Source organism: Cyclopterus lumpus, chromosome 2 (genome assembly GCF_009769545.1).
Source record: "Cyclopterus lumpus isolate fCycLum1 chromosome 2, fCycLum1.pri, whole genome shotgun sequence".
NCBI lineage: Eukaryota > Metazoa > Chordata > Actinopteri > Perciformes > Cyclopteridae > Cyclopterus > Cyclopterus lumpus.
In genome coordinates this window covers 706,079-723,614 of record NC_046967.1, presented here as the reverse complement: position 1 = coordinate 723,614, position 17,536 = coordinate 706,079, and the positions used below count along the sequence as shown (strand labels likewise).

General features: G+C 44.5%; 1 protein-coding gene across 1 annotated transcript in view; it reads right to left on the bottom strand.

The window, feature by feature from the left end:
- LOC117741527 (kalirin-like) overlaps positions 1-17,002 on the bottom strand; it is a 58,400-nt gene extending 41,398 nt beyond the window's left edge. The window contains exons 1-8 of the mRNA XM_034548617.1: positions 16,948-17,002; positions 9,425-9,499; positions 9,236-9,350; positions 8,279-8,471; positions 6,958-7,181; positions 5,218-5,533; positions 2,040-2,162; positions 191-382 (exon numbers count right to left, since the gene is read on the bottom strand). Of these exons, the coding sequence (XP_034404508.1) occupies positions 191-382; positions 2,040-2,162; positions 5,218-5,533; positions 6,958-7,181; positions 8,279-8,471; positions 9,236-9,350; positions 9,425-9,499; positions 16,948-17,002 (1,293 nt within the window). The remainder of the gene's footprint in view (positions 1-190; positions 383-2,039; positions 2,163-5,217; positions 5,534-6,957; positions 7,182-8,278; positions 8,472-9,235; positions 9,351-9,424; positions 9,500-16,947) is intronic.
- Positions 17,003-17,536: the final 534 nt, after the last annotated feature.

The following is a 17,536-nucleotide window of genomic DNA, read 5'->3' as shown; positions in this document are numbered from 1 at the left end:
AGAGAGGAAGACAGGTAGAGAGGCAGACAGGTAGACATTCACAGGTAAGCAGTCCGGTAGACAGGTGAGTAGAGACAGTCAGGTAGGTGGTGGGGTGACCGACAGGTATAAAGGTTGGAGGTGAGACAGGTGGACACATGTAAACAGATACATTGGCAGTGATACAGGCATGAGACAGGTGTGTATTCACCTGCTCCGCCCCCTGGTGGAAGCCGGTTGCCATGGCGAGCGTGTTGCCGCGCTCCTCCAGCGCTGTCGTCAGGGTCTTCCAGTCATCCTGTAACCGTGACGACACCGCGGCGATCCGCTCGGCGCCGTAGTGACCGGCCTCCGCCAGCCGGGATGCCACGGTGACCACACTGTCCACGTTCACGCTGCCGTTCTGTAAACAAACAAAAACATAAACAAATCAACACACACCAACAAATGAGCAAACACAAAAACAAACACACAAACACTCAAACAAACACCAACTAATAAACAAACACACAAACAAAAGACACAAACACCAACAAATTAACTAACACACAAACTAACATTCAAACAAATCAACAAACACCAACAAACAAACACCAACAAACACCAACAAAAAAACACAAAAAAACAAATCAACAAACACACAAACAAACACTCAAACAAATCAACACACAACAAATTAACTAACACACAAACAAACAAATACAAACAAATCAACAAACACACAAACAAACACTAAAAAAAACAAAAAACAAACACCAACAAACAAACACTAACAAAAATCAACAAACACACAAACAAACACTCAAACAAATCAACACCAACAAATTAACTAACACACAAACAAATCACCAAACACCAAAAAATTAACTAACACACAAACACACACAAACACTCCAACAAATCAACAACCAACAAACACACACATAAGCAAATCAACAAACACCAACAAATTAACTAACACTCAAACAAATCAACAAACACCAACACAAACACACACAAACAAAACAAACACCAACAAATGAACTAACACACAAACATACACACAAACACACAAACAAATAAACACTCAAACAAATCAACAAACACCAACAAATGAACTAACACACAAACAAACACTCCAACAAATCAACAAACACACACACACAAACAAATCAACAAACACCAACACATGAAATAACACACAAACACACACACAAACAAACACACAAACAAACACACAAACAAACAAACATTCAAACAAATCAACAAACACAAACAAACAAACAAACACTCAAACAAACACTCAAACAAACACACAAACAAACACTCAAACAAATCAACAAATGAACTAACACACTAACAAACAAACAAAGAAACACTCAAACAAATCAACAGACACCAACAAATGAACTAACACACAAACATACACACAAACAAATAAACACTCAAACAAATCAACAAACACACAAAGAAACACTCAAACAAATCAACAAACACCAACAAACAAACACAAACAAAACAAACACCAACAAATGAACTAACACACAAACATACACACAAACAAACAAACAAATAAACACTCAGACAAATCAACAAACACCAACAAATGAACTAACACACAAACATACACAAAAAAAAATAAACACTCAAACAAATCAACAAACACACAAAGAAACACTCAAACAAATCAACAGACACCAACAAACACACACAAACAAAACAAACACCAACAAATGAACTAACACACAAACATACACACAAACAAACAAACATTCAAACAAATCAACAAACACAAACAAATGAACTAACACACAAACAAACAAACACTCAAACAAATCAACAGACACACAAAGAAACACTCAAACAAATCAACAAACACCAACAAATGAACACACAAACACACACACACAAATAAACAATCAAACAAATCAACAAACACCAACAAATGAACTAACACACAAACAAACACTCCAACAAATCAACAAACACACACACACAAACAAATCAACAAACACCAACACATGAAATAACACACAAACACACACAAACGAACACACAGACACACACACAAACAGGCCCACCATGCAGTTGGCAGTGAAGTGCTGGTGCTGGGTCTGCAGGTCCAGGCCGTGCTGGTTGTTCTGGCCCACGTCCACCAGGGTCTGAAGGAACAAGTCTTTACTGTGAGCGATCCACTGGGACATCTGGGAGAGACGGAGAGTACTGCAGTTAGAGGAGTACTACAGTAGTATTACTTCAGTTAGAGGAGTACTACAGTAGTATTACTTCAGTTAGAGGAGTACTACAGTAGTATTACTTCAGTTAGAGGAGTACTGCTGTTAGAGTAGTATTACTTCTGTTAGAGGAGTACTGCTGTTAGAGTAGTATTACTTCAGTTAGAGGAGTACTGCTGTTAGAGTAGTATTACTTCAGTTAGAGGAGTACTGGTGTTAGAGTAGTATTACTTCAGTTAGAGGAGTACTGCTGTTAGAGTAGTATTACTTCAGTTAGAGGAGTACTGGTGTTAGAGTAGTATTACTTCAGTTAGAGGAGTACTGGTGTTAGAGTAGTATTACTTCAGTTAGAGGAGTACTGCTGTTAGAGTAGTATTACTTCTGTTAGAGGAGTACTGGTGTTAGAGTAGTATTACTTCAGTTAGAGGAGTACTGCTGTTAGAGTAGTATTACTTCTGTTAGAGGAGTACTGCTGTTAGAGTAGTATTACTTCAGTTAGAGGAGTACTGCTGTTAGAGTAGTATTACTTCAGTTAGAGGAGTACTGGTGTTAGAGTAGTATTACTTCAGTTAGAGGAGTACTGCTGTTAGAGTAGTATTACTTCAGTTAGAGGAGTACTGGTGTTAGAGTAGTATTACTTCAGTTAGAGGAGTACTGGTGTTAGAGTAGTATTACTTCAGTTAGAGGAGTACTGCTGTTAGAGTAGTATTACTTCTGTTAGAGGAGTACTGGTGTTAGAGTAGTATTACTTCAGTTAGAGGAGTACTGCTGTTAGAGTAGTATTACTTCAGTTAGAGGAGTACTGCTGTTAGAGTAGTATTACTTCAGTTAGAGGAGTACTGCTGTTAGAGTAGTATTACTTCAGTTAGAGGAGTACTGGTGTTAGAGTAGTATTACTTCAGTTAGAGGAGTACTGGTGTTAGAGTAGTATTACTTCAGTTAGAGGAGTACTGGTGTTAGAGTAGTATTACTTCAGTTAGAGGAGTACTGCTGTTAGAGTAGTATTACTTCAGTTAGAGGAGTACTGCTGTTAGAGTAGTATTACTTCAGTTAGAGGAGTACTGCTGTTAGAGTAGTATTACTTCAGTTAGAGGAGTACTGCTGTTAGAGTAGTATTACTTCAGTTAGAGGAGTACTGCTGTTAGAGTAGTATTACTTCAGTTAGAGGAGTACTGCTGTTAGAGTAGTATTACTTCAGTTAGAGGAGTACTGCTGTTAGAGTAGTATTACTTCAGTTAGAGGAGTACTGCTGTTAGAGTAGTATTACTTCTGTTAGAGGAGTACTGCTGTTAGAGTAGTATTACTTCAGTTAGAGGAGTACTGCTGTTAGAGTAGTATTACTTCAGTTAGAGGAGTACTGCTGTTAGAGTAGTATTACTTCAGTTAGAGGAGTACTGCTGTTAGAGTAGTATTACTTCAGTTAGAGGAGTACTGCTGTTAGAGTAGTATTACTTCAGTTAGAGGAGTACTGCTGTTAGAGTAGTATTACTTCAGTTAGAGGAGTACTGCTGTTAGAGTAGTATTACTTCAGTTAGAGGAGTACTGCTGTTAGCAGTGTTGAGTTGTAAGTGGTTGTGTTTACAGCATTGAACAAAGTCCTCCACCAGACTCTCGTACTCCCCCTCCTGGCCATCCCTGATACTCCCCACAATTGCTGTGTCGTCCGAAAACTTCTGCATGTGTCAAGACTCTGTATTGTAACAGAAGTCAGAAGTGTACAGGGTGGACAGAGCAGGGGAGAGCACAGTTCCCTGTGGTGCTCCGGTGCTGCAGACCACAGTGTCAGACAGGAAGTCCTTCAGTCTGACAAACTGTGGCCGCCCTGTCAGGTAGTCGGTAATCCATGATACGAGGTGATCGCCCACGCCCATCTGCAGGAGCTTGTCTCCCAGTCTGAGGGGTTGGATGGTGTTAAAAGGAGAAATCGAAGAACATGATTCTCAGGGTTAGGGGCGGGTGGGAAGGGAGGGAGGGGGTGGGGGGTGAGGTGACACTTTGTTCCCCGAAGTGTCTGCAGTCGGTGGCTGATGGCTGGAGATAGGGGTCGGTGACGCCTTTGATGGGGGGGTGTATGGGAGGGGGAGGTGCAAGATGGCCATGCACTACGGAGGCAGCTCCTGGAGAGGGGTGGGCTTACATAGCCGTAGGACAGTCAACTCTGCTGTAGAACTGGTTTAACTGGTTGGCCCTGTCCAGGCCTCCCTCCACACTGCGGCCGCTCTTCTTCATGCCAGTCATCGTCTTCATCCCCTCCCATACTTCTCGCACACTGTTCTGTTGCAGCTTCCGCTCTACTTTCTTCCTGTATCCCTCCCTTGCCTCCTTCAGTTCCCCCTGTACGTGCCTCAGCTTTGTCCCCTTCCTTGAACGCCCTCTTTTTCCTATTGAGGAGGGCCTTGACGTCGCTGGTTATCCATGGCTTGTTGTTAGGAAAGCAACGCACAGTTTTGATGGGAACAACAATATCCTCACAGAAGTTTAAGTAGTCGGAGTAACAGTGTGCAAGCCCATCAACATCCTCACCAAATGATTGTTGGAAGACATTCCAGTCTGTTGTGCCCGAGCAGTCTCTCAGGGCTTCATCTGCCTCGGTGGAGGGCTTTTTAACGGTGCGGGTTGTGATTGGTTCTCTCCGGACACGTGGAATGTACAGTGGTTGTAGGGAGACCAGGTTGTGATCTGACTTCCCCAGTGGTGGTAATGGTGTGGCTGTATATGCATCCTTTATATTGGCATAGAGGAGGTCTATTGTTCTGTCTTGTGGGGCAGTTGACAAACTGATGAAAAGCGGGCAGAGTCGAGTCCAGTGTGGTTTGGTTGAAGTCGCCTGATATTGCAATGAATGCCTCGGGATTATTATTTTTAGTATTACTTCAGTTAATTATTCATGTTTAGGGGTGTCCGGTCTCTGGAGTAGTATTACTTCAGTTAGAGGAGTACTGCTGTTAATTATTCATGTTTAGGGGCGTCCGGTCTCTGGACGGTCCCTGACTGACAACAGGTGGACCAGGATCAGTGAACCCACCTTGGTGGCGTCCTGCTCAAACAGGTGCAGCTGCAGCGCCTGGTCCAGGTGCAGCTTCCTGTCGCTCCAGCTCTGCAGCAGGTGACCGCGGGCCGCCTGCAGCCGGTCCAGCAGAGACGAGACCTTCGGCGCGACGCTCTGGAAGTCCGCCCCGCCCGACAGCCAGCTGCCGTGACTACCGCCACCTTCGGTAGGGGCGTCGCCTTGAGAGGGGCCCAGGCGCATGCGCTGGAGCAAGCTCCTCCCCTCTCGCTCCAGGGAGTCGACAGGGGCCGTTGCCATGGTGTTACGGAGACGACCGTGTTCCTCCAGAAGTCTGGAGAGGAACACAAACAATGGTCTATAGTTATTAAAGTTTAATGTCAACCATCGTAGAGCAAATAGTGTTCTCCTCCAGTATCCAGAGGAACATGTGATCAGTAAAACATGTGATCAGTAGAGCATGTCATCAGTAGAACATGTGATCAGGAGAACATGTCATCAGTAGAACATGTGATCAGGAGAACATGTCATCAGTAGAACATGTGATCATTTGACCAGTAGATCATGTGATCAGTAGAACATGTGATCATGTGATCAGTAGAGCATGTGATCATTTGATCAGTAGAACATGTGATCAGTAGAGCATGTGATCATGTCATCAGTAGAACATGTGATCAGGAGAACATGTCATCAGTAGAACATGTGATCAGTAGAACATGTGATCAGTAGAACATGTGATCAGTAGAATGTGTGATCAGTAGAGCATGTGGTCATGTGATCAGTAGAGCATGTGATCATTTGACCAGTAGATCATGTGATCGGTAGAACATGTGATCAGGTGATCAGTAGATCATGTCATCAGTAGAACATGTGATCAGGAGAACATGTCATCAGTAGAACATGTGATTAGTAGAGTATGTGATCATTTGACCAGTAGATCATGTGATCAGGAGAACATGTCATCAGTAGAACATGTGATCAGTAGAACATGTGATCAGTACAACATGTGATCAGTAGGATGTGTGATCAGTAGAGCATGTGATCAGTAGAACATGTGGTCATGTGATCAGTAGAGCATGTGATCATTTGACCAGTAGATCATGTGATCGGTAGAACATGTGATCATGTGATCAGTATAGCATGTGATCATTTGACCAGTAGATCACGTGATCAGTAGAACATGTGATCAGTAGAACATGTGATCATGTGATCAGTAGAGCATTTGATCAGTAGATCATGTGATCAGTAGATCATTTGATCAGTAGAAAATGTGATCAGTAGAACATGTGTTCAGTAGAACATGTGATAATGTGATCAGTAGAACATGTAATCAGTAGACCATGTGGTCATGTGATCAGTAGAGCATGTGATCAGTAGAATATGTGACCAGTAGAACATGTCATCAGTAGATCATGTCATCAGTAGATCATGTCATCAATAGAACATGTGATCAGTAGAACATGTGACCAGTAGATCACGTGATCAGTAGAACATGTGATCATGACATTGTGATGTTTCTCTAGTCTCTGATCATGTGACTTTGCAAACAACCAATCAGTGTTTAGACCAACAGGAGGAGAGCTAGTAACGTTAGTAGCACCGCTAACGGAGAACCAGGAGGTTCCCTTCAGTTACATGATGATGCGTTCAGGTGCTGTTCAGTTAAGTTGTAATTGGTCCCTTTTTTTCTTTAATGCTGATTCGATCTGTTGCTTCTTTAATAAATACTTACAATTATAACACTAATCAATAACTCACTTGCGGGCCTCATCGATATCCTGTGGCTCCGGTATGCGGTTCAGTCCGGCCTCCAGCTGCTCCAGCTGGGCCAGCAGTTGCGTGGCGGCCCCTGTGAATTCCTCCAGACCCAGACGCAGCTCGGTCCACTCCACGTGGTCGTACTCCAACGAGCCACCAAGGTCAGAGGTCAGCTGGGAGGGGTCAACGAGCCGGGATAGGCCCTCCACCGACACCAGGCTGGTCTGAAGACAGGTGTGTTTAGTTAGCAGCAGCAGTACTGTGGTTAGCAGCAGCAGTATTTTAGTTAGCAGCAGTACTTTAGTTAGCAGCAGCAGCAGTACTTTAGTTAGCAGCAGTACTTTAGTTAGCAGCAGCAGCAGTAGTTTAGTTAGCAGCAGCAGTACTTTAGTTAGCAGCAGCAGCAGTACTTTAGTTAGCAGCAGCAGCAGTATTTTAGTTAGCAGCAGCAGCAGTATTTTAGTTAGCAGCAGCAGCAGTAGTTTAGTTAGCAGCAGCAGTACTTTAGTTAGCAGCAGCAGCAGTACTTTAGTTAGCAGCAGCAGTACTTTAGTTAGCAGCAGCAGTACTTTAGTTAGCAGCAGCAGCAGTAGTTTAGTTAGCAGCAGCAGCAGTAGTTTAGTTAGCAGCAGCAGTACTTTAGTTAGCAGCAGCAGCAGTACTTTAGTTAGCAGCAGCAGTATTTTAGTTAGCAGCAGCAGCAGTACTTTAGTTAGCAGCAGCAGTACTTTAGTTAGCAGCAGCAGCAGTACTTTAGTTAGCAGCAGCAGTACTTTAGTTAGCAGCAGCAGCAGCAGCAGTAGTTTAGTTAGCAGCAGCACTACTTTAGTTAGCAGCAGCAGCAGTACTTTAGTTAGCAGCAGCAGTACTTTAGTTAGCAGCAGCAGCAGTACTTTAGTTAGCAGCAGCAGTACTTTAGTTAGCAGCAGCAGCAGTACTTTAGTTAGCAGCAGCAGTACTTTAGTTAGCAGCAGCAGTAGTAGTTTAGTTAGCAGCAGCAGTACTTTAGTTAGCAGCAGCAGCAGTAGTTTAGTTAGCAGCAGCAGTACTTTAGTTAGCAGCAGCAGCAGTAGTTTAGTTAGCAGCAGCAGTATTTTAGTTAGCAGCAGCAGCAGTAGTTTAGTTAGCAGCAGCAGCAGTAGTTTAGTTAGCAGCAGCAGTAGTTTAGTTAGCAGCAGCAGCAGTACTTTAGTTAGCAGCAGCAGTATTTTAGTTAGCAGCAGCAGTACTTTAGTTAGCAGCAGCAGCAGCAGTAGTTTAGTTAGCAGCAGTATTTCTGATTGTAGTACTATAGTTGTCAGCGATAGGAGTGCAGTAGTACCTCGAAGCTGAGCTTGGCGCTGCCCAGGTTGGTCTTGTGCTTCTGCCAGAAGGTGTCTGGTTTGATGAGCAGCGCTGTGTGGATGTTGGAGGAGAAGGACTCCTGCAGCGTCCGGAGAACCGGCTTCACGCTGTCCCACTTACTGCCACGCATGTCCACCACCACCGTGAAGCCCCGAGCACGCACGTCCTCACTGACAGGCAGACAGACAGACAGGCAGGGGGTTGAGAGAGAGACAGGTGGAGAGGCCATCAGGTGGGCAGACAGACAAGGGGGTTGAGGGTGAGACAGGTGGAGAGGCCATCAGGTGGACAGACAGACCGGTGGAGAGGCCATCGGGTGGACAGACAGACAAGGGGGTTGAGGGTGAGACAGGTGGAGAGGCCATCGGGTGGACAGACAGACAGACAGACAGACAGACAGACCGGTGGAGAGGCCATCGGGTGGACAGACAGACAGACAGACCGGTGGAGAGGCCATCAGGTGGACAGACAGACAGACAGACAGACAGACAGACAGACAGACAGACAGACAGACCGGTGGAGAGGCCATCGGGTGGACAGACAGACAGACAGACCGGTGGAGAGGCCATCGGGTGGACAGGCAGACCGACAGACAGACAGACAGACAGACAGACAGGTGGAGAGGCCATTGGGTGGACAGACCGACAGACAGACAGACAGACAGACAGACAGATAGACCGGTGGAGAGGCCATCAGGTAGACAGACAGACAGACAGACAGATAGACCGGTGGAGAGGCCATCAGGTGGACAGACAGACAGACAGACAGACAGGTGGAGAGCCCATCGGGTGGACAGACAGACAGACAGACAGACAGGTGGAGAGCCCATCGGGTGGACAGACAGACAGACAGACAGGTGGAGAGGCCATCTGGTGGACAGACAGATAGACAGACAGACAGGTGGCTATCGGGTGGACAGACAGGGGGGCGTTACCTGGGTACGGTTGCCAGGTAGGTGACCAATCGACTGAGATCTTCCTGTTTTATTCGATCGTGATTGGTCCTTGCAGGGAAGGTCAGTGTTGGTCCGCCACGCTTGTCCCGCCCACCTGGAAGAACACAGACGGTTAAACCGGGTCTACCTGGGACGAGCCGGGTCCAGGTGTGTCTGTGTGCGTCTTACCCGACACGAAGGCCACCTTCTCCCGGAGCACCGTGAGGACGTCGACTGCTCGGACGCACTCTGCTTTACCAGAACCTTGAGAGGGAGAACACGAGGTTATACTCCATCAATAACCCATAATCATCGTGTTGCGTCATCAATGTGTTCAATGTTTCACTTCTTTCACGTCAAAGAACATCAAACTACTTCCTCCAAAACCAGCTGATCGACGTTTCAATTAGAAAGCTCTGCAGCTCAGTGTGTGTGTGTGTGTGTGTGTGTGTGTGTGTGTGTGTGTGTGTGTAGCAGACAGGCCTCCCATGTGCGTCAGATCATCAGCGGGAAGAAGCTAATCCAACACACACACACACACACACACACACACACACACACACACACACACACAGGGCATTAAACATGTCACAGTAGCGGCTCGACGAGCAGCAATAACCATCAGAGAGCTAAACACAGAAAGAAGCTCAGTGGTTCAACCTAAACAACCTCCTAGCAGTGTCCTCCCTCCTTCACACGTGTCCTTGAGTCCTCTCCTCAAACCCAGGCTGACTGGTTCTTCTCAACCGGTTGTCTTAAGGCCACTGGTGGATTATCAGAGGATGCAGATTTATTCCCATTTAAAATCCAGCTGTAAAGAAATCTACAAACAGGTCAAGAGGTTCTGGAGTAAAATTCAAAACCTTCCTGAAACAGGAACAGAAAAACTCCAGAAACCCCAAACAGGAAATGGGACAATAATAAGAACAAGGCGTCGAAATGAGGTTAAAAACTCTATGGAGGGTTATTTAAACATATTTAACTGCATTTATATCATTTTACTGATCAATGAAAAGGTAATTTAGATGTTTGGATCTTTCACACTAAAAGATTCCTACAGTTGTCCTACAGTTGCTTCACAATAAAAGCCCTCCAGTGTCTACTTAGTAGCCTAGTCATTAAAATATTAGTAAAATCCTACCCGCTATTTAAAAGTAAAAGTCCTCCAGCTCTTTCACAGTAAAACCCAACCTTCTGTTACAAAGTAAAAGTCTTCCAGCTGCTTCACAGTAAAACCCAACCTTCTCTTACAAAGCGAACATATTCCAGCTGCTTCACAGTAAAACCCAACCGTCTGTTACAAAGTAAAAGACTTCCAGCTGCTTCACAGTAGAACCTAACCTTCTGTTACAAAGCGAACGTATTCCAGCTGCTTCACAGTAGAACCCAACCTTATGTTACAAAGTAAAAGACTTCCAGCTGCTTCACAGTAGAACCCAACCTTCTGTTACAAAGCGAACATATTCCAGCTGCTTCACAGTAAAACCCAACCTTCTGTTACAAAGCGAACGTATTCCAGCTGCTTCACAGTAGAACCTAACCTTATGTTACAAAATTAAAGTCTTCCAGCTGCTTCACAGTAGAACCCAACCTTCTCTTACAAAGCGAACATATTCCAGCTGCTTCACAGTAAAACCCAACCGTCTGTTACAAAGTAAAAGTCTTCCAGCTGCTTCACAGTAGAACCTAACCTTCTGTTACAAAGCGAACGTATTCCAGCTGCTTCACAGTAGAACCCAACCTTATGTTACAAAGTAAAAGACTTCCAGCTGCTTCACAGTAGAACCTAACCTTATGTTACAAAATTAAAGTCTTCCAGCTGCTTCACAGTAGAACCTAACCTTCTGTTACAAAGTAAATGTATTCCAGCTCTTTCACAGTAAAACCCAACCTTCTGTTACAAAGTAAAAGTCTTCCAGCTGCTTCACAGTAAAACCCAACCTTCTCTTACAAAGCGAACATATTCCAGCTGCTTCACAGTAAAACCCAACCGTCTGTTACAAAGTAAAAGTCTTCCAGCTGCTTCACAGTAGAACCTAACCTTCTGTTACAAAGTAAAAGTCTTCCTGCTGCTTCACAGTAAAACCTAACCTTATGTTACAAAATTAAAGTCTTCCAGCTGCTTCACAGTAGAACCTAACCTTCTGTTACAAAGTAAAAGTCTTCCTGCTGCTTCACAGTAAAACCTAACCTTATGTTACAAAATTAAAGTCTTCCAGCTGCTTCACAGTAGAACCTAACCTTCTGTTACAAAGTAAAAGTCTTCCTGCTGCTTCACAGTAGAACCTAACCTTCTGTTACAAAATAAAAGTCTTCCAGCTGCTTCACAGTAAAACCTAACCTTCTGTTACAAAGTAAAAGTCTTCCTGCTGCTTCACAGTAAAACCCAACCTTCTGTTACAAAGTAAAAGTCTTCCAGCTGCTTCACAGTAAAACCCAACCTTCTGTTACAAAGTAAAAGTATTCCAGCTGCTTCACAGTAAAACCCAACCTTCTCTTACAAAGCGAACATATTCCAGCTGCTTCACAGTAAAACCCAACCTTCTGTTACAAAGTAAAAGTCTTCCAGCTGCTTCACAGTAGAACCTAACCTTCTGTTACAAAGCGAACGTATTCCAGCTGCTTCACAGTAGAACCCAACCTTATGTTACAAAGTAAAAGACTTCCAGCTGCTTCACAGTAGAACCTAACCTTCTGTTACAAAGTAAAAGTCTTCCTGCTGCTTCACAGTAAAACCTAACCTTCTGTTACAAAATTAAAGTCTTCCAGCTGCTTCACAGTAGAACCTAACCTTCTGTTACAAAGTAAACGTATTCCAGCTGCTTCACAGTAGAACCTAACCTTCTGTTACAAAGTAAAAGTCTTCCAGCTGCTTCACAGTAAAACCTAACCTTCTGTTACAAAGCAAACGTATTCCAGCTGCTTCACAGTAGAACCCAACCTTCTGTTACAAAGTAAACATATTCCAGCTGCTTCACAGTAGAACCCAACCTTCTGTTACAAAGTAAAAGTCTTCCTGCTGCTTCACAGTAAAACCCAACCTTCTGTTACAAAGTAAAAGTCTTCCTGCTGCTTCACAGTAAAACCCAACCTTCTGTTACAAAGTAAAAGTCTTCCTGCTGCTTCACAGTAAAACCCAACCTTCTGTTACAAAGTAAAAGTCTTCCAGCTGCTTCACAGTAAAACCCAACCTTCTGTTACAAAGTAAAAGTATTCCAGCTGCTTCACAGTAAAACCCAACCTTCTGTTACAAAGTAAAAGTATTCCAGCTGCTTCACAGTAAAACCCAACCTTCTCTTACAAAGCGAACATATTCCAGCTGCTTCACAGTAAAACCCAACCTTCTGTTACAAAGTAAAAGTATTCCAGCTGCTTCACAGTAAAACCCAACCTTCTCTTACAAAGCGAACGTATTCCAGTTGCTTCACAGTAGAACCCAACCTTATGTTACAAAGTAAAAGTCTTCCAGCTGCTTCACAGTAGAACCCAACCTTCTGTTACAAAGCGAACGTATTCCAGTTGCTTCACAGTAGAACCCAACCTTCTGTTACAAAGTAAAAGTCTTCCAGCTGCTTCACAGTAGAACCTAACCTTCTGTTACAAAGTAAAAGTCTTCCTGCTGCTTCACAGTAAAACCTAACCTTCTGTTACAAAGTAAAAGTCTTCCAGCTGCTTCACAGTAAAACCTAACCTTCTGTTACAAAGCAAACGTATTCCAGCTGCTTCACAGTAGAACCCAACCTTCTGTTACAAAGTAAACATATTCCAGCTGCTTCACAGTAGAACCCAACCTTCTGTTACAAAGTAAAAGTCTTCCTGCTGCTTCACAGTAAAACCCAACCTTCTGTTACAAAGTAAAAGTGTTCCAGCTGCTTCACAGTAAAACCCAACCTTCTGTTACAAAGTAAAAGTCTTCCAGCTGCTTCACAGTAGAACCCAACCTTCTGTTACAAAGTAAAAGTCTTCCTGCTGCTTCACAGTAAAACCTAACCTTCTGTTACAAAGTAAAAGTCTTCCAGCTGCTTCACAGTAAAACCCAACCTTATGTTACAAAGTAAAAGTCTTCCAGCTGATTCACAGTAGAACCCAACCTTCTGTTACAAAGCAAACATATGCCAGCTGCTTCACTGTAGAACCCAACCTTCTGTTACAAAGTAAAAGTCTTCCAGCTGCTTCACAGTAAAACCCAACCTTATGTTACAAAGTAAAAGTCTTCCAGCTGCTTCACAGTAGAACCTAACCTTCTGTTACAAAGCGAACATATTCCAGCTGCTTCACAGTAAAACCTAACCTTCTGTTACAAAGCAAACATATTCCAGCTGCTTCACTGTAGAACCCAACCTTCTGTTACAAAGTAAAAGTCTTCCAGCTGCTTTACAGTAGAACCTAACCTTCTGTTACAAAGCGAACATATTCCAGCTGCTTCACTGTAGAACCCAACCTTCTGTTACAAAGTAAAAGTCTTCCAGCTGCTTCACAGTAGAACCTAACCTTCTGTTACAAAGCAAACATATTCCAGCTGCTTCACTGTAGAACCCAACCTTCTGTTACAAAGTAAAAGTATTCCAGCTGCTTCACAGTAAAACCCAACCTTATGTTACAAAGTAAAAGTCTTCCAGCTGCTTCACAGTAAAACCTAACCTTCTGTTACAAAGTAAAAGTCTTCCAGCTGCTTCACAGTAAAACCCAACATTCTGTTACAAAGTAAAAGTCTTCCAGCTGATTCACAGTAGAACCTAACCTTCTGTTACAAAGTAAAAGTCTTCCAGCTGCTTCACAGTAAAACCCAACCTTCTGTTACAAAGTAAAAGTCTTCCAGCTGCTTCACAGTAGAACCCAACCGTCTGTTACAAAGTAAAAGTCTTCCAGCTGCTTCACAGTAGAACCTAACCTTCTGTTACAAAGCGAACGTATTCCAGCTGCTTCACAGTAGAACCCAACCTTCTGTTACAAAGTAAAAGTCTTCCAGCTGCTTCACAGTAAAACCCAACCTTCTGTTACAAAGTAAAAGTCTTCCTGCTGCTTCACAGTAGAACCCAACCTTCTGTTACAAAGTAAAAGTCTTCCAGCTGCTTCACAGTAGAACCTAACCTTCTGTTACAAAGTAAAAGTCTTCCAGCTGCTTCACAGTAGAACCCAACCTTATGTTACAAAGTAAAAGTCTTCCAGCTGCTTCACAGTAGAACCTAACCTTCTGTTACAAAGTAAAAGTCTTCCAGCTGCTTCACAGTAGAACCCAACCTTATGTTACAAAGTAAAAGTCTTCCAGCTGCTTCACAGTAGAACCCAACCTTCTGTTACAAAGTAAAAGTCTTCCAGCTGCTTCACAGTAAAACACAACCTTCTGTTACAAAGTAAAAGTCTTCCAGCTGCTTCACAGTAAAACACAACCTTCTGTTACAAAGTAAAAGTCTTCCAGCTGCTTCACAGTAAAACACAACCTTCTGTTACAAAGTAAAAGTCTTCCAGCTGCTTCACAGTAAAACACAACCTTCTGTTACAAAGTAAAAGTCTTCCAGCTGCTTCACAGTAAAACACAACCTTCTGTAAAGCCTCCAGTTTATACTATTTGTAATTTCCACTAACGAGTTTGTGAACCATAACTGTGACTCAAGGAATCAGAAATGTGATTGATCCTTGATCAATTTCAGCCTGACTGATCCCGGACCAGCTGTCAATCCGGGTTACCAGCTTGGAAATGCAGAAAGAGATTTCCAAGCTGCCACACACACAGACACACACACAAACACACACACACAAACACACACACACACAAACACACACACACACACACACAGACACACACACACAGACACACACACACACACACACACACACACACACACACACAGACACACACACACAGACACACACACACACAAACACACACACAGACACACACTGAGTCAGTGAAAAGACTGAAATAGCTGCAGATGAAAAGCCTCCAGAGAAACTTGCTGTCAGTCTGTCAGGACTCATCACAACGATTACGCAACACAAACTAATACAGATATGTCACCCTCTTAGAGAGTGAGATCTGAGAGTGAGATCACTTGTTCTTGTGTCTGGCATCGTATGACGAATAAAAATATCTAGAACATATGAGATAGACAAAAGAAAAAAATAGAATAAAGCCAGCTGCTTCACAGTAAACGCCATCCTGCTGCTTCACTGTAAAGGTCCTCCAGCTGCTTCACAGTAAACACCATCCTGCTGCTTCACTGTAAAGGTCCTCCAGCTGCTTCACAGTAAACACCATCCTGCTGCTTCACTGTAAAGGTCCTCCAGCTGCTTCACAGTAAACACCATCCTGCTGCTTCACTGTAAAGGTCCTCCAGCTGCTTCACAGTAAACACCATCCTGCTGCTTCACTGTAAAGGTCCTCCAGCTGCTTCACAGTAAACGCCATCCTGCTGCTTCACTGTAAAGGTCCTCCAGCTGCTTCACAGTAAACGCCATCCTGCTGCTTCACTGTAAAGGTCCTCCAGCTGCTTCACAGTAAACGCCATCCTGCTGCTTCACTGTAAAGGTCCTCCAGCTGCTTCACAGTAAACACCATCCTGCTGCTTCACTGTAAAGGTCCTCCAGCTGCTTCACAGTAAACACCATCCTGGTGCTTTAGGCTAATGGTCCTCCAGCGGCTTCACAGTAAACACCAACCTAAAGCTTCACTGTAAAGGTCCTCCAGCTGCTTCACAGTAAAAGCGGACCTAAAGCTTCAATGTGAAGGTCCTCCAGCTGCTTCACAGTAAACACCAGCCTGCAGCTTCACTGTAAAGGTCCTCCAGCTGCTTCACAGTAAAAGCGGACCTAAAGCTTCAATGTGAAGGTCCTCCAGCTGCTTCACAGTAAACACCAGCCTGCAGCTTCACTGTAAAGGTCCTCCAGCTGCTTCACAGTAAAAGCGGACCTAAAGCTTCAATGTCAAGGTCCTCCAGCTGCTTCACAGTTAACACCAGCCTGCTGCTTCACTGTAAAGATACTCATCTTGATTCACAAAAAAACAACACCTTCACACTAAAATCTCTCAGAATCCTTCACAGTAAAAGTCTGTCCATTTCCTTCACAGTAAAAGCCCTCCAGATGCTTCTTTATGGGTTTCTCATTGATTTAGTTTGACGAGCAAAATGTTTGTTTTATCTTTGAATTAAATATTTAACTTTTTTCTCAGTCAGCTCAAGAAACCTGGTTAGTTTCAGCATCCGTGCAGTTGCTACGGTTACTTTACACTTCAGTTATGCCAGTTTCCCACTTGTGATAGGATTTTAATTGACGCCCGTTGTCCAATCAGAAGGCAGTATTTCTCTGTGATCATGGTGTATTAATACCGCTAATAATACAGTTTATGTATCACCTATAACCCTATTACCACACACACACACACACACACACACACACACACACACACACACACACACACACACACTAATAACCAAGCAGGCCTTCCCACAATCCTCCTTGGTAGGACCCTCCACCCCCAATACACACTCTTGCATGCACGCACAACCACACGCACACACACACACTGATGGACACAGGGATGCTGACACACACACACACACACTGATGGACACAGGGATGCTGACACACACACACACACACACACACACTCTGAGTCAATGGGCGGATGTGGAAGCATCATGGCGACAGCAGCTCCCACTACACACACACGCGCGTGCGCAGGCACACTCACGCACACGCACACACCCTACCTGCCGTCGCCAGGCCGTCCGGGCCCGCTTCTCCTCCTCCATCTCCTGAATTCATCCTCCCTCCTCCTCCTCCTCCTCCGCCGCCGCCTCGCGCTGCCTCCTCCGTTATGTACCGTCGGTCGCTCCGGTGCTCGCGCCTCCTCCCTGCCTACCCGTGCATCGCTGCGGGTTTACATCAGATCGGATCGGTCCGACGGACGCACGGATGTGTTCCGGTGCTCCCGGTACCGATCAGCCCGTTACTGCTGCATCCTCCTCGGCTGAGCCTCGACAGTCCTCCTCCTCCTCCTCCTCACGTTTCCGTGATCCCGTGCAGCATCATATCACGTCACCGCTCCCGTTACCGCTCCCGTGAAGTTCACTCCAGCCCCGGTGTGTCCGTGTCTCCTCCTGCCGGGCCGGGCAGCGGACGCTCGGTTGCTCTATGTGTGTGTGTGTGTGTGTGTGTGTGTGTGTGTGTGTGTGTGTGTGTGTGTGTGTGTGTGTCAGCACGCAGGCGCACGGGAGAGAGAGAGGGGCGCTGTGCAAGAGGGCTGCAGCAGCTGCTTTTTTTATTGTTTAATTGTTAATTATATTATATATCATAGTA